The 20,459-nt window shown below is 37.0% G+C and overlaps 1 protein-coding gene across 1 annotated transcript in view; it reads left to right on the forward strand.

Annotated features, from left to right (window-relative positions):
* The window catches only part of LOC136041574 (glucose dehydrogenase [FAD, quinone]-like), a 96,134-nt gene that overhangs the window by 46,468 nt on the left and 29,207 nt on the right, over positions 1 to 20,459 (forward strand). Inside the window, exons 4-5 of the mRNA XM_065726267.1 lie at positions 4,262 to 4,471; positions 16,748 to 16,986. Of these exons, the coding sequence (XP_065582339.1) occupies positions 4,262 to 4,471; positions 16,748 to 16,986 (449 nt within the window). The remainder of the gene's footprint in view (positions 1 to 4,261; positions 4,472 to 16,747; positions 16,987 to 20,459) is intronic.

Raw genomic sequence — 20,459 nt, forward strand, 5'->3', positions numbered from 1 at the left:
GGAAGCCTAGTTGCCCTCCGATTTTTTGGTTAATTAAAAAGGCAACTAGAACTTTTAATTTTTTACGAATATTTTTATTAGTAAAAGATTTACGTATCTTGTAAATTAGGTTACGTAAAGAACTTTTGTATTCTCATATTTTTATTACATATATGAGGGGGTTTGCCCCCTTGTCAGATCCTCGCTCTTTACACTAAAGCTTAAATTTTGTCCCAATTCATTAAGAATGACCCCAGAATCACAAAAGCCGTAGAATAAATAGTTGAAATTACTAAAAATACTTTAACGTAAAGAGCGAGGTATTAGGAGGAGGTGAGCCCCTCAAATGGGTAATAATTTCTGTTTGTTTTAAGTTTTAATACTGTTCCATACTTCCAGCTGAAAGAACTTTTTCATATTTATTTTTTCATTGTGTTTTTGAATAATGCTAGTAAATCCTGCGCTCCCTTCATGGAGATTTTCTTCCCCCATGACAAATTATCGATGGAAAGTTCCCCCAGCATATCCCCCTCTTCTCAACCCCTCCCCAACCAAAAAAATCCTCCTGAAAACGCCTGTACACTTCCCAATAACCATTACTATATTAAAGCATTGGTCAAAGTTTGTAACTTGTTGCCCCTCCCATGGGGAGTGTGGGGGAGTGAGTCGTCCCCAAAGACATAGTTATAAGGTTTTTCGACTACGCTGAATATCATGGCTATCTCAGAATTTTGATTCGTTGACTTTGGTAAAATAATTAGCGTGGGAGGGGGCCTAGGTGCCCTCCAATTTGTTTGGTCACTTAAAAAGGGCACTAGAACTTTTCATTTCCGTTAGAATGAGCCCTCTTGCAACATTCTAGGACAACTGGGTCGATACGATCACCCCTGGGGAAAAAAACAAACAAAAAAACAAATAAACACGCATCTGTGATCTGCCTTCTGGCAAAAAATACAAAATTCCACATTTTTGTAGATAGGACCTTGAAAGTTCAACAGTAGGGTTTTCTGATACGCTGAATCTGATGGTGTTATTTTCGTTAAGATTCTATGACTTTTAGGGGGTGTTCCCCCTATTTTCTAAAATAACGCAAATTTTCTCAGGCTCGTAACTTTTGATGGATAAGACTAAACATGATGAAACTTATATATTGAAAATCAGCATTAAAATGCGATTCTTTTGATGTAGGTATTGGTATCAAAATTCCATTTTTTAGAGTTTTGGTTACTATTGAGCCGGGTCGCTCCTTACTACAGTTCGTTACCACGAACTGTTTGATTTCTCTTTGAGCGTCCCGCTCGTCATTTATATTTTCTGTGTCCCTATGTCCCGGTCGTCATTTGTGTCCCGGTGTCCCGGTCTGTAATTTATCTTTGAGTGTTCCGGTCGTCATTTATATCTCCCGGTCGTTATTTGTGTCCCAGTGTCCCAGTCTGTAATTTCTCTTTGAGTGTCCCGGTTGTCATTTATATTCCCTGTGTCTTGGTTTTTAGTTTTATTTTTCTCCTTTATTTTTCAGTTTTTCTCCTTTTTTAGTTTTTTTTTCTTTTTCAGTTTTTAGTTTTTTAGTTTTTTTTCTTTTTAGTTTTTTTGTAGCTTTTACCTTTTTTAGTTTTTTTTAGTCTTTTTTCTTTTTTAGTTCTTTATCTTTTTTTAGTTTTTTTTAGTTTTTTAGCTTTTTTAGTTTTTTAGTATTTTCTTTTTAGTTTTTTTGTAGTTTTTGCCTTTTTTAGTTTTTTTTTTCTTCTTTTGTATTAATGCTAAAGCCAAGGTTCGAACCTGGAACCTCTCGGACCTAGAACCTGGAACATAAAGCTTTACCAATTCAGCTACTTCGGCTTGAATACATTCGTTTTTGAAATTGTATATGATGAATTAATTCAGACGTCATATGCGGACAGACAGACAGACACACAAACAAACAACTTATTTTTATATATATAGATATCCATGTATATAAAAATAAGTTGTCTGTGTGTCTGTCGAGTGACATCACTGTCCGCATATGACGTCTGAATCATTTCATCACATACCAGTTCAAAAACGAATTTATTCAAGCCGAAGTATCTCAGTTATATAACTACCTGTGTTGGCGCAGTGGGTTTGACCTTAGCGTGGTAATAGGGGACCCAGAGATCGAACCATGCTGCAGGAATGCACTACAGGGCCGACGCAGGGACCTTAGCAGTCAAGACCTTAGCAGTTAATCCGATACAAATACAGTAGCTCAGTTGCTCTTTTGCTGAAACCCTCTCCAACCCTTTTGCTGAAAAGTTGATGGTGGGAAGAAGAAGTTGAAGGTTAAAGTTGAAGTTTAATTATTGATCCACTCTGGTTCTCAAATCGTACAGGTAGAAAATACTTGTCTGATCATGGTTTAAATGAAATCCAACCTTTCTGCCTTTCTCCTTGAAGGCTGACGGTAAAAGGGTTTGCTTGTGGAGAGAGGGGTACTGGAAGTACTACGTAACCCGTTTCTCTTCCAGTCACAAAGTCTGAAAATCGGTGTACTTTTGCGATTTAAACTGGTGTCACTTACGGTTTTTATAGAAATGTATTTAGAAGATGGGAAAAGAGCTAGTAAAGCAAGTAAAATAATTTGCTTTGTGTTGAGACCGGTTGAGGCTATACCTAGCCATTTTTTCTGTATCCATATATATAAAATTAAGGTGTCTGTGTGTCGAGTGACGCCATGTTTGTGTGTCGACTGACGTCATATTTGTCGACTGACGAATTTACAGACCGGCACATCGGGACACAAATGACGACCGAGACACTCAAAGAGAAAGCGACCGGGACAAAAGGAATGTTCGATTAGCAATCACCATCAACAAAGCACCGGGACACAAATGACGACCGGGACACAGGGAATATAAATGACGACCAGGACACTCAAAGAGAAATTACAGACCGGGACACCGGAACACAAATGACGACCGGGACACAGGGACACAGGGAATACAAATGACGACCGCGACACTCAAAGAGAAATTACAGACTGGGACACCGGTACACAAATGACGACCGGGAAACAGGGAAACAACAACAAAGGGGACGCCGTGGGGCACGCGGGGATATATAAATGACGACAGGGACACAGGGAATGTTCGATTAGCAATCACCATCAACAAAGCTCATTGGCAATCATTAGAATAATGAGGTATAGACCGGAAAACAGATTGTTTTTCCCATGGACAATTATATGTTGCATGTTCAAGAGTCGGTAAACCTGGCAATCTATTTATATGCGAAGACAATGGGACAGCCAAGAATGTTGTATATTCGCAAGTATTATGTAGTTAAAAATATATATATATATATCTATCTATATTCACAGGTGGGACACAGGGACACAACTACAATGGCGCGTAACTAATATGGCGCGTAACGACTTACACGCGCGGGGGGATCGTGGTAACGGCCGAAAACGCCCCCACCAACTAGGTGTTGGGCTGGCACGAAGCGCCACCCCAACAGCTAGTTTTTTATAAATTCAGAAACCAACTCAGTTTTGCACTGCGTCACCGAGGTTCGGTAGGCATATAACACGTAGCTAAAATAGAAAATGGCTATGAAATAGAAATAAGAAGGTATTTTTCAAAGTATAAAAGGGAAGGGACAAAGTTATCCTAATTTAGACTATTGGAGGTCTCTTCATTCTGATAAATGAAGGATGGGTGCAATATCCTCCCCCTCTTCTAAATTGATCTGAAGCACTTATTTTGGAGAGCTGACAACTTTGAGCTTTAAAAATTCTTTTTGAAGGTCCACAAACCTCCTATTTAGTGATTTGTGCGGATCTATACGCTAATGCATATAAATTATATGCATTTATATGCAATATAGGTGCTTGATCGAAGACGAATCGATCTCTTATGAATGGATGAACTTTGTTACCCGTAAAAGTATAAAAAACACAAAGTACGGCGTATTATAAATAAACAAAAACGATTAACAGCGAAAAAACGTATAACCATGTGTATGACCCTACATTTTTACCTATTGTAGAGGACTGACTTAATCTGTGCTTGGACATACGGTGCCCAGGATTTGAGCCCAACTGCCACAGGGCCGATAAGAATGGGTATAATCGTTTAAATAAGTTCCTATGAGACATCTTGACGCATGGGCCCTCCAAAATCCAAAAGTTTCCAAGATCTGTGTGTTCCTATAATAAAGCTATTAAACACTATTTGTATTTATATAACTCCCCCCCAGCACACAAAACACGCGCGTGTGCCTTTATAAAGTGTTATGGAAAAATGCTGTTGTTTTTTTCAAGGTAGAAGATGTAACTGGCCGAGGGGTAAAGTTCTTGGAGGAAGTTCCGTTTTAAACTACATGTTATATGTCCGAGGAAATCGAAGAGACTACGACAGCTGGGCTGCTATGGGCAATGAAGGCTGGGACTATAACAGTGTTTTACCCTATTTTCTTAAGTCTGAAGATAACCGGAATCCATACTTAGCGGCAACTCCATATCACGGAACAGGTGAGCCTATGCAGTTTTAATGCTAGTATTATTATCACTGCTACTGTTAATAACTACTCATTGCAGTCCCAAGCCATATGGGGCCAATACAGCTAAGCATGCTCCTCCTCTATCCCAATCTGTTAAAACCTCCCTCTTTACGCCCTTTTAGGAAGTTCCCGTTAATCTCACATCCTTCCTAACACCAACCCCCTCCACCCCAATCTGCTGGAAACCTGCTTTCTTATGGGTCTAGGTGGTTGGCCATAAAGGACGATCTTTGGCAAATTTGGAGCTTGAAACTCCCAAAATAGGCTTTTCTTATATGCAGAATCCAATCCAATATGTGCGAATCCGAGTTTTATTAAGGTGACACGTCTTTTTGGGGATGTCTTCCCCCTTTTCGTAGAAAAAATCAAGCAATTTTTTTCAGGCTCAGAGCTTTTGATTGATAACTTTAATCTTGATCAATTTTATATATTTGAAATCACCATGAAGATTTGACTTTCCTATTTATATATTGCTATCAAAACCAATTTTTAGAGTCTTTGTTAATGCTGGCCCAGTGCCCGCCTTACTTACAGTGCGTTACAACGAAGTATTTAGCATATCCACTATCTTTGGGATATTTAATTTATTCTACTTTACTTATGTTTTTTCTTATAAGCTCTCAACATAAATTAAATTTGTCATCAAAGCTCTCATTGCTTTTCTTGATTAAATAAAAAGACAATTTTTTTTTAACTGAAAGTAAGGAGCGACATTAAAATTTAAAACGAAAAGAAATTACTTCGTATATGAAAGGGGCTGCTTCCTCATCAACGCTCCGCTCTTTACACTAAAGTTTGACTCTTTCTCTTAACTCTATTTTTCAAAACAGTAAAAACTTTAACGTAAAGAGCGTAAAAACTACTAACAACTAAAAACAAGTAGGAACTTGTTTTTTTATATTTAATTTCTGAACGTGTTTGAATCAATGCATGTTTTGATTTTGGCTCTGTTTGCATATTTACGAAATTTGCATATTTATTTTTTGGCTAATGGCTTTCTCATAGTTTTGATCGAGTGATTTTGAGAAAAAAAGGAGTGGGAGGGGGGGAAGCCTAGTTGCACTCCGATTTTTTGTACTTTAGAAGGCAACTAGAACTGTTAATTTTTTACGAATGTTTTTATTAGTAAATAAAACTTTTGTATTCTCATGTCTTTATTACATATATGAGGGGATTCACCCCCTCGTCAGTACCTCGCTCTTTACACTAAAGCTTAAATTTTGTCCCAATTCATTAAGAATGACCCCTGAATCACAAAAGCCGTAGAATAAATAGTTGAAATTACTAAACATACTTTAGCGTAAAGAGAGAGGTATTAGGAGGAGGTGAGCCCCTCATAAGTATAACAATTTCTGTTCGTTTTTAGTTTTAATGCAGCTTCTTAATTCCAGTTGAAAATGTTTTTTCATATTTATTTTTTCATTGTTTTTTTAAATAATGCTAGAAAAACCTGCGCTCCCTTCATGGAAATTTTCTTCCCCCATGACAAATTCCTTGATGGGAAGTTCCCCCAACATATCCATCTCTTCTCAACCCCTCCCCACCCAAAAAATCCCCTTGAAAACGTCTGTACACTTCCCAATACCCATTACTATATGTATGCACTGGTCAAAGTTTGTAACTTGTAGCCCCTCCCACGGGGACTGTGGGGGAGTAAGTCGTCCCCGAAGACATAGTTACAAGGTTTTTCGACTACGCTGAAAAAAATGGCTATCTCAGAATTTTGATCCGATGGCTTTGGCAAAATAATTAGCGTGGGGGGGGGCGTAGGTGCCCTCCAATTCATTTTGGTCACTTAAAAAGGGTACTAGAACTTTTCATTTCTGTTAGAATGAGCCCTCTCGCAACATTCTTGGGCCACTGGGTCGATACGATCACCCCTGGGAAAAAACAAAACAAAAAACAAACACACGGATAAACACGCTTCCGTGATCTGCCTTCTGGCAAAAAATACAAAATTCCACATTTTTATAGATAGGAGCTTGAAGGGTTCTCTGATATGCTGAATCTGATGGTGTGATTTTCGTTAAGATTCTATGACTTTTATGGGGTGTTTCCCCCTATTTTCTAAAATAAGGCAAATTTTCTCAGGCTCGTAACTTTTGATCGGTAAGACCAAACTTGATGAAACTTATATATTTAAAATCAGCATTAAAATGCGATTCTTTTGATGTAGCTATTGGTATAAAAATTCAATTTTTTTTAGTTTTGGTTACTATTGAGCCGGGTCGCTCCTTACTACAGTTCGTTACCACGAACTGTTTGATTAGTTGAACGCGCTTCGGTTTCAACGGAAACCATAATTTCGGGTAGTAAATTTTAATGTAATTCCCACACTCATTCAGGGGCGGATCCAGCATTTTTTTTTTTAGCGGGGGGCACAAAATATTTTACTCCGATGAACTTGTGAACAAAGAAATGCCAGCAATTTAAAGGGAACCTCAACGATTATACGCGTAGGTAGGCTGTGGAAATGGTCGTAGATTTAATCTAAAATCTGCTGAGGGTTAAAGTTCTAATAAATTTGTTGAATTTAAAATGATTGAAAAATATTGATACAAAAAACAGTAAGTTATAGAAACCACCCTGCCATAAAAGAAAGTGAAAAGCTGTTCACCATCTACAAAAAATATCATATTTAATATGGCACCATAATATTATCCCTAAATCCACCACTATTTTAGGAGGGCACCAGCCGCGCCCCCCGCCACTGCCCCCGTGTAGAAACTATAGACATTGTCATTAATTCTGGAGAGGGTATGTTGAAGTAAAAACGACACTAAAAATAAAATTCGATTCTTTAAACAGGTTAAGTAGAAATTCACACTACTAAATGTGTCTGTAAAAACCAATAAACCGAGAACTTTATTTTAAATGAAAAAAACCTCCTTATGTAATGTAGATGTAGATGTAGATGTTATGTAATGTAGATTAGTAATGTAGATTTACGCTAACCGGGTGCCGAGTTTGAAAATAAAGAGCGTGTGTGAAAAATCAGCAGAATATGGGAGAAAAAGATATTTCGTTATATAGCTCTAGAACCTGTAACTTCCCTGATTGCTATAACAAAAGAAAAACGCTGCCACATACAGAGGTGTCGTTTCGAAGGGGAGCAGTTGCCTCCCTCAATACTTTTTATGAAAATTAATATACAGCCTATGCCCCTTGACTTTCCGGATGGAGAACCCCTCTTTCCCTCCCTCCTCCCAATAAAAATGTTAGAGCTATACCCCTAGCCACGCATGTAAGTTATGCATGTGTATTTATATTGCTAGGACTTCAAATAATTAGTTACGCTACAAAACCGTCTTTTTAAACAGACTAAATAAAAAAAAACCTAGTTTTTTTCACTGAAAGTAAGGAGCGACATTAAAACTTAAAACGAACAGTAGTTACTCCGTATATGAAATGGGTTTTCCCCTCCGCAATCCCTCGCTCTTTACGCTAAAGTTTTTAATTGTTTTAAAAATTAAAATTGTGGCAAAGAGTCAAACTTTAGCGTAAAGAGCGAGGGATTGCGGAGGGGAAAACCCATTTCATGTACTGAGTAATTTCTGTTCGTTTTAAGTTTTAATGTCGCTCCTTTAAAAAACTAGTTTTGTATTTAATTTCTGAACGTTTTTGAATTAATGCATGTTCGATTTTGGCTCTCCGCACATAAATTATTAAAATGAAATTTGCATACTAATTCTCTTTTTGGCTAAATGGCTTTCTTTTAATTTTGATCAGACGATTTTGAGAAATAAGGAGTGGGAAAGGAGGCGTAGTAGCCCTCCAATTTTTTGAGTTACTTAAAAAGGCAACTAGACTTTTAATTTTTAACAAACGCTTTTATTAGTAAAAAATGTACGTTATTTAAGAATTAACTTACGTAAAAACTTTTGTATTCTTATATTTTTATTATGTATATGAGGAGGTTTGTCCCCTCGTTAATACCTCGCTCTTTATACTAAATCTGAAGTTTTGTCCCAATTCTTTAAGAATGACCCCTGAATCAGAAAGCCGTAGAGTAAGTAGTTTACTAAATTACTAAAAAATACTTTAGCATAAAGAGCGATGTAGGCTACTTATCTCCTCCTAAATTCCTCGCTCTTTATGCTAAAGTATTTTCAGAACCCCTCATATGCTTAATAATCTCTGTTCGTTTTTAGTTTTAATGCTACTCCTTACTTTCAATTGAAAAAACTTATTCATGTTTATTTTTTCACTGTTTTTTTTTTATAGTAATGCTAGAAAATCCTGTGCCCTTTTCATTGAGTTTCTCTTCCCCCATGACATATTCCTCCAAGGAAAGATACTCCCACATAGCCCCCTCCCCTCGACCCAACCCCCCAAACCAAAAGAATCCCTCTGAAAACGTCTGTACACTTCCCAATAACCATTACTGTATGTAAACACTGGCCAAAGTTTGTAACTTGAAGCCCCTCCCCCAGGGACTATGGGGGAGTAAGTCATCCCCAAAGACATAGTTATTATGGTTTTCGACTATGCGGAACAAATTGGCTATCTCAAAATTTTGATCCGTTGACTTTGGGGAAAAATAAGCGTGGGAGGGGGCCTAAGTGCCCTCCAATTTTTTTGGTCACTTAAATAGGGAACTAGAACTTTACATTTCCATTATAATGAGCCGTCTTGCGACATTCTAGGACCACCTGGTCGATACGATGACCCCTGGGAAAAAAAAACAAACAAACAAATAAGCACGCATCCGTGATCTGTCTTCTGGCAAAAAAAATACGAAATTCCACATTTTTGTAGATAGGAGCTTGAAATTTTTGCTATAGGGTTCTCTTATTTGCTGAATGCGATGGTGTGATTTTCGTTAAGATTATAAGACTTTTAGGGGGTATTTCCCCTATCTTTCCAAAATAAGGTACAATTTTCTCAGGCTCGTAACTTTTGATGAAAAAGATTAAATTTGATGAAACCTATATATTTAAAATCAGCATGAAAATCCGATTCTTTTGATGCATCTTTTAGCATCAAAATTCCGATTTTTAGACTTTCGTTTACTATTGAGCCGGGTCGCTCTTTACTACAGTTCGTTACCACGAACTGTTTGAAAAAACAAATTAGACTGTTGTATTCTGCTACATTTATCCCTATAGCTGACTATTGTCACATCAATAGCATCCATTTTATTATTATGAAATCTTTTATATAATCCCACTAGCTGAAATTTCAATAGCCCGCCCTATTGACAAAGATGTCACACTATTCTTTTTGTATGTTGTATTGCTCGAAGATTGCATACACACCAATTAGGTGTTGCAACCGTTTGACCGTAAACAAGAAAATTTTCCGCTTACTTCTTTTGACGATTAAATAAAAAAAAATAGTTTTTTTTAACTGAAAGTAAGGAGCGACATTAAAACTTACAAAAATTGAACCGTATATGAAATGGGTTGTCCCTTCCTCAACGCCTCGCTCTTTACGCTAAAGTTGGCAATAGTTCTAAAAAGTAGAATTGTGGCAAAGAGTCAAACTTTAGCGCAAAGAGCGAGGGATTGCGGAGGAGACAACCCATTTCATATACGGTGTAATTTTTGTTCGTTTTAAGTTTTAATGTCGCTCCTTACATTCAGTTAAAAAAACTAGTTTTTTTTTTAATTTAATTTCTGAACTTTTATGAATTAATGCATGTTTGATTTTGGCTCTCCGCATATAAGTTATTAAAATGAAATTTGTGTATTAATTTTTTTTTGGCTAAGTGGCTTTCTCTTAGTTTTGATCAGACGATTTTGAGAAATAAGTGGTGGGGAAGGAGGCCTAGTTGCCCTCCAACTTTTCGGTTACTTAAAAAGGTAACTAGAACTTTAAATTTTTACCGAACATTTTTATTAGTAAAAAATATACGAAACTTAATTATGTATATGAGGGGGCGTGTCCCCTCGTTAATACCTCGCTGTTTACACTAAATATTATGTTGTGTCCCAAGTAAAAAAGTGTTTTTTACTCGCTCTAAAAAAGTATTTTTAGAACCCCTCATATGCGTAATAATCTCTGTTTGTTTTAAGCTTTAATGCTACTCTTTACTTTCAATCGAAAAAACTTTGTTCATGTTTATTTTTTCATTGTTTTCCTCCAAGGATAGATCCTCCCACATAGCCCCCTCCCCTCAAACCGACCCCCAAACCAAAAAAATCCCCCTGAAAACGTCTGTGCACTTCCCAATAACCATTACTGTATGTAAACACTGGTCAGATTTTTTAACTTACAGCCCCTCCCCCAGGGACTGTGGGGGATTACGTCATCCCCAAGGACATAGTTATCATGGTTTTCGACTCTGCGGAACAAAATGGCTATCTCAAAATTTTGATCCGTTGACTTTGGGGAAAAAATAAGCGTGGGAGGGGGCCTAGGTGCCCTCCAATTTTTTTGGTCATTTAAAAAGGGCACTAGAAATTTTCATTTCCGTTAGAATGAGCACTCTTGCGACATTCTAGGACCACTTAGTCGATACGATGACCCCTGGGAAAAAAAAAACAAATAAACACGCACCCGTGATCTGTCTTCTGGCAAAAAAAAATACGAAATTCCACATTTTTGTAGATAGGAGCTTGATATTTTTGCTATTGGGTTCTCTGATACGCTGAATGTCATGGTGTGATTTTCGTTAAGATTCTATGACTTTTAGGGGGTGTCAGAGAGTCAGATTTTAGCGTCAAGAGTGAGTTGTTGTGGAGGGGACCACCCCTTTCATATACGGAATCATTTCTGTTCGTTTTAAGATTTAATGTCGCTAAATGTTTTTCAACAAATGCAGGTTCGAATTTGGCTCACCATACATGAAAAATAAAAAAGGAATTTGCATAATATTTTGGCAAAGTTTTCCCCCTGTGAAATTTACTCTGGAAAGCTCACTTTCAGCACCTACCCTCCCAATGTGAAAATCTCCCCATATAAAATAACCGCTCCCGCGCCGAAAATATACCCATCAGAAAAATATCTATATACTTCCCAATAACCCATAAAATATGTAATATTTTACGGGAAGATGCTTAAGACAATTCCAACTCGATAAATATTTCCCCGGACAATTCCCCTTATTTTTTCCAAATATAAAATCTAGTTGCTAAAGAGAAAGAAAAATGAAAAAAGAATTTTGCATAGGAATCCTGGCAAATTCCCCCAGTAAAGACTTTCCTTTGGAAAGTTCATCCCGGGAAACTTCCCTTCCCATGGAAAATTATCCCTTAGAAAATCCCCCCAGAAGAGAATTCTCCTTTCTCCCCGAAAAATGTCTGTATACTTCCCCATAAGAAATACTATACGTGAATAATGGGCAAATTTTCTGACTTACATAGCTTTCCCCGAGGGTGTGGGGGTTTATGTTATCCTTAAAAACATGGTTACTGGGCTTTTATACTATGCTGAACAAAATGGCTGTCTAGGAATTTTGATCCGATAAATTTTAGAAAAAAAAAGGTAAGTGGGACGAGGGCCAGTTGGGTCCTCTAATCTTTTTAGTTTCTTTAAAAGAGCGGTAGAACTTTTAATTTACGGTCGAATGAGCCCTTTGTCGATATTTAGGACTATTGTTTTGGGGCGATCAACCCTGAAGAAAACAAACAAATGATTAAACGTGCATTCGTGATGTTTCTTCTGGCAATAAAATAGAAAATTCCACATTTTTGCAGATGGGAGCTTGAAAAGTCAACATCAGGGTTCTCAGATACGCTGAATCTGATGGTGTGATTTCATTAGGATTCATTGACTCTCGGAGGATGTTTCTCTTCTTTCTCGAAAATCAGGCAAATTTTCTTAGGCTCGTAGCTTTTGATAAGTAGCACTAAACATAATGAATCTTATGTATTTGGAATCAAAATAATAATCCGAATCTTTTGATACATCAATTGATATAAAATTTCTGTTTTTTAGAGTTTCGGTTACTATTGAACTGCATCACTCTGTACTTATATCTGACATTGGAAATTGCGTCTTCGCCATGACTGTGGCCCAGCTACAATTCAAATTCTAGACCTACATAGCCTAGGCTGGGCTATTAGACCAAAATGACCGAAACTAAAGTTGCAATTGTAAAAAAAGGGTGGGAACACAGAAAGGTAATGGATTGTGAGCTTTAGTCATACTTTGGTGGATAGCTTGTTGTTAAAAACAGTCCACTGCGCTTTTCGCCATATCCTAACTAGTGAATTCATCTATCTCGAGATTTCCTCCCCAGGCCTCCTAAATTAAATTCGATCTTTCATGGTCAGGATGACTTTCGTCCACGTATTATTTGACGAAATTTTACAGCTAATATCAGCCTTTCAATGTCTCCCATCTTCTTTTCTTCCGCAACCCGCGCGTGTTATAACCGAATACGATGGATTTTTCTACACACGAGTCTTGTGGAACACCGCAAGGATGAGCGGGTATAGATGCACGCGTTCCTCTGAAAAACGCAATCTGTAGCAGTTATCCACCGATCCATGCTCTGTGCGAATATAGGGTGTGTTGTCGCCAAATGCTTCTTTCGCCAAGTTTCTAACAAAGGAAATCCGTGTGTATGTAGCTGTGACAATTTATTCTCCCTGACTTGATGCTTAGAAAAACCTCTAAGGAATTGGAAATTTAATTCAGAGGAACCTCTGAAAAAAAAATTTTGCAATTGCGATGTATCTTTTTTCATACTTTATGGTACTAATCATAGTGGAAATACAATCTAATTGAGTTAGTTAAGTTGACATTAACACAGCCATATACAACTAAAAACTGAGGAAAAATCCTGATACCATTTTTAGTGACAAAAAACTCTATTTGTAGATGTGTAGTTTTCAGTTGCAGCAGGTGCTAGTTTTTGAAAAAAGCTGCGGTAAAAAATCAGCTAAAAGTGTATTAAAGATGTGGCACCAAACACCTAAAGAAAGTATAGTTTTCCTTTGAAAGTTCATTTGTCTTTTGAGAATTAGAAGATCATTAATTGCGAATTAGCAGTGTGAGTATATGATAAGTAGATTATAAGGATGGAAACAACCATCACATACAACCCAGTGGGTTTCTCTAATGGTTGTTGAAAGCTGATGTAAGTGTTGTTTTTGTCAATGAATTTAATTATCTCTTGTCTTGTTAATGTTTGAATTTTTCTGGACGAAATGTGTTGCTGATATTTTGCTATTAGTTTCCCCATTTTTTCGGTTTAAAAAGGTAATACAAGCGAAAATGTACTGCTGTTTAAAAACTTCCTAGGTTAGGTCAGCCAAAATCTCACTTTTTTCAGGTATGGATGATCTAAAATTGATCTAGGGAACAAAACATATTTTATTTTCACTTTTGTAGGTAAAAATAAATACTACAATTATCACCTTTGTAGTTTGAGAAATTCTCAGTTTAAATACCCACCGGACATATCTAATTGATACCTCAATTTCCCCTAAGCAGCCCTGTATAGCACCATGTATTTACATGTAAAATAAATAAGTATGTCATGACCAGAAATTCTCATCACTAACTCCTTATAAAAACGATTAAATTGCCACCGGATACGTCAAACTGAACCCTCACTTTCCCAAAACCACGCTAAGACGCCAAATTAGCAGATAAGTGATGAACAGATCCAACATAAGCTATGTCAAGACCCACAATCTGAATCAATGATGTCATTATCAAGTACCAAACAATTAATAATAAGCGTAACACCGCACTGGCAATTGCCATTAGCCATGTCATGAAAGAAGCCAATATTTGAGAAACCGGTAAATAGAAGGAAAGCCTACAATTAGCCAAAAATTTTAATATGACTTGCATTTTAATTTTCTAGATATGTGTCAGGAATGACTTGAAGTAAAAATCACGTCACGATCTTATATCAGGTTTGATTTTTTAAATTGGTTTCTAACTGTTATGGCACTTAAAAAAATATAGGCCTTCAAAAATTAGCGATATGGCGATCCATCAATGGCAAAACTCGTACAATTCAGAGGAATCAGAGGAACAGTTAGTTCATAATGTTTCACTATATAATATTTCGTTCAACGCAAAAATAGGAAAATATTGTAAAACAGGGAATACCTTTGAAACAGCTTAAAAATAAAAAGATTCCCCTCTTAAAGTGAAGTGAAGAATGAGCAATAGTGCTATGATGAATTAATCTATCAAAAGACAGAACTGGAATTCAATCTCTTTGTTAGTCTCAGTGTTACTGATTTATTGGGAGACTTAGCAAATTCACAATCCGACAAATGACATCAAAACTACCAAAAATCTACAGAAAACTATGGTTCTCCGGAAAAAGTGAATTTTTCAGGTTCGGATGGCATAAAAAAACGTCTTTTGGGAAAGGATTGATATGGGAGAGAACTAAAACTTTGCCTAAGACTATTTTTGTATTCTGTTAGCCCCAAAAGACAAAATTATTTGCCTTAAGTGTATAAAAACCCAATAACGTCTTTACTGTTGACGAAGTGGCAAGTGTTATCTGGATGCAGCATCAGCTGTCTCGATTAACGATATCAAAAAACTACTTCACTCGGGATATTAGTCCGACCCTGTCAAAGCATTTTTACAGCTGTATTAGGATATTGTCAACTCATTTTCACTGGTAGATGTAATTTTAGCCCTCTGGCCATATTCCTTCACTCTGCAGGTATTTGTCTTGTTTCTAGGGGGGGGGGGCTAATTGAACAAAATGAAGAGTTGGGGGTTAATTTACCTTCTAATATCTAGGGGGAAATTTCGATGTTTTGTCAATGTGGATACCAAAAAACGTATTTTTAATGGAAATACCCTCAAAACTTTTTTTCAACATCTAGGAGAACCAAATTAAGTGAGCGGGGAAAGGGGTAGCAGTTAGCTATTTCTTCGTTCATGCATCCGCTATAGACCGAATATTTACAGTAAAATTATATCTACTGACAGAGGGAAGCTCTGTCTCAGAAAGCTAACACAAAGACAAAATTATTTTTTAGCTCATGGTTTCAATTCTCTATTCTGGGAATGCTAATTGGGACGAAGCACTTCGACCACTTTCTTAAAAACTTCTCCCCTCCTAGATTTTGAAAAATTTCTTTTTACGGAATTTCTTATTGAATACTTTTTTTGGTATTTTCATTAAAAAAATAAGCCACAAAATTATTACCTTTCTATTGTTGTCAAGTGGGGGGAGGGGGACATTTTATAACTCCCAATACCCCCACCTGGATCCGCAAAAAACTTTTTTTGGTATTGCACTTGAAAAATGTTTTTTGTTGTTTTTTTTTGGTTTTTTCATTGCAAAAATTAAAGTTAATATTTAAAGTTAAAATTAAAAGAATATTTTGCCCCCCCAAAAAAATCCGTAAATTGTTACTCACGTTAGTATTATTTAAATACTTAACTTAAATGAAAACCGATCTACAACAACAAAAGAAAGGGCAGAGCATAAATAGCAAAACAAGTAAAAACGAACAGTTACGCTATTAAACACTAGCGACAACATTAATAAATGGTAATCTATTACGAGGCAATAAAGAAACATGGACAAAATAAAAATAGATCAAATAAGAACCCCAACCAAAGGGTGACCATCAGTATCCTTTAAACAATTGCTGGTAAAAATAAAACTGTTTTTATATTTTTTAGTCAGTTTTGAGACTGCGATTTCTGTGTCGGTTGCGCTATATTTGCTGGTCAATCTTGATTTGCAATGTCCATGGTGGTTTGTGAAGGAGATATTTGGCAAAACGGAAGAACGTTGAACTTATTTTTGCTCTATTAGTTTTATCCAAAGGCATATTATGCCTTAACGGTCATCATTGACGAGTAGTCATCAATAAAGACCGTTAATATGATGGCCGTTAATTTATGACTGGTTATGACAGCGTTCAGTCATCATTGATAGTACCTGCTTCCGATGTAAATGAAACAGTCATTCATTTACGGCAGCATAAATCAACTCAGGGGAGGAGGGAAAGGCAGTTGGAAAAAATAAATAAAAAACATTTCAAGGCTGGTGCTTTTCTAAAATACCTGTTGTAAAGCAGTGGATTGATGCTCTGCTTGGTAATACGGAGCACCCAGGCTTGATCCTCGCTGCAGGAAGGATGGGCGACAATCTTGCTACTTGTCCCTGTAAAAAACACTAAGAAACTAAAACGTCGACTCGACGCCCTATGCGCCAACAATGGCTCAGAAGGATCTTTATCTTTTTTCCTTTTTTAAAGCTAGGGGAATACCCCCAGTTTTAGAAGACTTTTATTATAGCCTACTATTAAAGTCTTGTAAGTCTCAGTGTCAAATACCATCAGTTTATTGAATCTGTTTCTAGGTGGTCCCCTAACTGTCCAGGAGGCACCTTGGAGATCCCCATTAGCAACTGCATTCGTTCAAGCTGGTGAGGAAATAGGCTACGAAAACAGAGATGGCAATGGTGAATTTCAAAGTGGTTTCATGATTGCGCAGGGTACACTTCGCCGAGCCTCAAGATGCTCCACCGCAAAGGCATTCATAAGACCAGTGAGACACAGGAAGAATTTCCATGTTTCTATGCACTCTTATGCACATAAAGTAAGCTTCTTATTTTATTATTAAGAATATATCTGAGTCACGTCATAGTCATATCTGGTGACAAGATTTATGATTGATAATTGCTCCTCCCTGATGTCGACATTATGCTTAAACTAGCTGTTGGGGAGGTGCTTTGTGCCCCCCCCCCCAATCCCCCGCGCGCGCGTAAGTCGTTCCGCGCGCGGTGGGGCTTGTTACGCGCCATTGTAGTTGTGTCCCTATGTCCCACCTGTGAATATAAATATATATATATATATAAATAAATATATATATATATATATATATATATATATATATATATATATATATATATATATATATATATATATATATATATATATATATATATATATATATATATATATATATATATATATATATATATATATATATATATATATATATGTTTTTAACTACGTAAAACTTGCGAATATACAACATTCTTTGCTGTCCTATTGTCTGTGCATATAAAAAGATTGTCAGGTTTACCGACTCTTGAACATGCAACATATAATGGTCCGTGGGAAAACAATCCGTATTCAGATCTATACCTCAAGATTCTAATGATTGCCCTTGAGCTTTGTTGATGATGATTGCTAATCGACCATTCCCTTTGTCGCCGTCGTCATTTATATATCCCCCTGTGCCCCCCGGCGTCCCCTTTGTAGAAGTGTCCCTGTGTCCCGATCGTCATTTATATTCCCTGTGTCCCGGTCGTCATTTGTGTCCCGGTGTCCCAGTCTGTGATTTCTCTTTGACTGTCCTGGGCGTCATTTATATTCCTTGTGTCCCGGTGTTCGTCATTTGTGTCCCGGTGTCCCGGTCTGTATATACATTCGTTTTTGAATTGGTCTTTGTTTTAGTTTTTAGTGTTTTACCCTATGTCCCGGTCGTCATTTATATTCCCTGTGTCCCGGTCGTCATTTGTGTCCCGGTGTCCCGGTTGTCATTTGTGTCCCGGAGTCCCGGTCCTTATATACATTCGTTTTTGAATTGGTTTTTTTTTTAGTTTTTAGTTTTTTACCTTTTTTCAGTTTTTTTAGTTATACCTCATGATTCTAATGATTGCCCTTGAGCTTTGTTGATGGTGATTGCTAATCGAACATTCCCTGTGTCCCCGTCATCATTTATATATCCCCCTGTGCCGCCGGCGTCTCCGTTGTAGTCGTGTCCCTGTGTCCCGGTCGTCATTTATATTCCCTGTGTCCCGGTCGTCATTTGTATCCCGGTGTCCCGGTCTGTATATACATTCGTTTTTTTAGTTTTGTTTTTCTCCTTTATTTTTCATTTTTTTCCTTTTTTATTTTTTTTTCTTTTTTTTTTTTTTTTAGTTTTGTAGCTTTTTTAGTTTTTTTATTAGTTTTTAGTTTTTTTTCTTTTTAGTTTTTTTGTAGTTTTTACCTTTTTTTTAGTTTTTTTAGTTTTTTTTTTTACTTATGTCCTGGTCATCATTTATACTCCCTGTGTCCCGGTCGTCATTTGTGTCCCGGTGCTTTGTTGATGGTGATTGCTAATCGAACATTCCTTGTGTCCCGGTCGCTTTCTCTTTGAGTGTCGTCATTTATATTCCCTATGTGCCGGTGTCCCGGTCGTCATTTGTGTCCCGATGTTCTGGTCTGTAATTTCGTCAGTCGAAAACATGACGTCAGTCAACACACAAGCATGACGTCACCCGACAGACCCACACACACACAGACAACTTATTTTTATATATATAGATAGATTAAAGAAGATGAAAATTGAAATGGAAAAATCTTAGTCTGGGGAAGCTTTCATCGACTTTTGTTTATTACCAAGTGCTGTCTGTGAATACAACGTTTTACATCGATGTTTTACAGTTTAAACAGTGAAATTTGGTGGGAGGGGTACAAAAAATTGTTCATATTCATTTGTGTTACGTTCTTTAGGAGCTGGAAAACATTTCTGGGGGGGGGTCAAACTCCCTACCCCCTTGGATACGATCATCTTATCATTTATTTACTTTTTTGTTAAAAATTCCTTTATAGAAAAGAGAGTAGTACTTTAACAAAAGTACAACTCTAGGTTTTCATTTTTCTATTTTCAAAAAATAATACACTCCAATCCTAACTTTTAAGCTATACAGTTAGACATTCCCCGACTCGTCAGACACAGAATACATTCTTGACACTGTAGCTGTGTTGTAACTGTGTGGCTTTTTCTGAGGTAACACTCTAGAAAATTTAACTGGAAATTTAAAATTGTTGATGCTCAAAAGTAATCGGGCTCTATTTTAAGGCTCTTTTTAAGACTCAAAAGTAATGGGATGACAACCGGTCCTCTAGAAAACCCTTTTTAGCTGCTCTCCTCCCAAAGATATCCGATTAACACTATTACGTTTGTTGATTCATAATAGTTGAAATGTAAAATAGCTATACCTTCTGGGATGGCTTGGCCTCCCAGAGCCCGTGAGAAAGAGATGTAAGCTCTTCAAGTTGTCCTTTTCTCACATATAATGCTTGTGATTAGGAAAGGGGGTTTGATCCTGGTCCCTCAAAAATGCTTAGGGTATTGTGGTAAGCTTCAGGGAGTGTCCAGGGGATGTTGACCTAATCTAAAGCACCACGTGAATGTAGGCTGTCAAAAAGGCGTATCAGAAATATCTCAAGAACGGCTAAGGCAGGCATGTATACAAGACTCATTCAGTTGGGGCCAAATCCTTTGAAACAGTATATAAAAGGCGCATATATTACGTTACAAAAAACGAATGGAAACATATTCAGAAATAATACTTCATCCTGTATACCAAACTACAACTTTTGAGCAGAGTTAAAAGGAAAGTTTTCTAGAATATCATACACTGACATAGAAACAACTCCACTAAAATTCGAAAGTACCTATCCCTTTAGTAGGCCTTCACCCATTCGACGGCCGAGAAAGGTTTTTAGCCATTTTATTGAAGAAAAGGGCCCCTCAACACATGCTACAGAAGTAGGAATGAAACAAAAAATATAAAGCAACATGCGGTTGTTGGGGTATATGCCTTACTTTCATACAGACAAGTTCTGTGCTGCCGTTTTTGGAAAAAAATTGGTAGCTACGTTCAGCCCATCATAGTTCAAACTCAGCCTTCGCAGGCTAAGTAGTAGTAATAGGCTAAGTCGCGAGTAGTAGTAGTAGTTGCAAAGAGTAACAGTACTAGTTATAAATGGTAGTAGTAGTCACACACATTCGACTTCACCCATTCGACTGCCGAGAAAGGTTTTTAGTCATTTTATTAAAGAAAAGAGCCCCTCAAAACATGCTATAGAAGCAGGAATGAAACAAAAAATATAAAGCAACATGTGGTTTTTGGGGTATATGCCTCACTTGCATACAGCTAAGTTCTGCGCTGCCGTCTTTGGAAAAAAGATTGGTAGCTACATTCAGCCCATCTTCAAACTCATCCTTTGCAGTCTAAGTAGTAGTAATAGGCTAAATCGCGAGTAGTAGTAGTTGCAAATAGCAATAGTACT

The sequence above is a fragment of the Artemia franciscana genome, unplaced genomic scaffold, assembly GCF_032884065.1.
Source record: "Artemia franciscana unplaced genomic scaffold, ASM3288406v1 PGA_scaffold_30, whole genome shotgun sequence".
NCBI lineage: Eukaryota > Metazoa > Arthropoda > Branchiopoda > Anostraca > Artemiidae > Artemia > Artemia franciscana.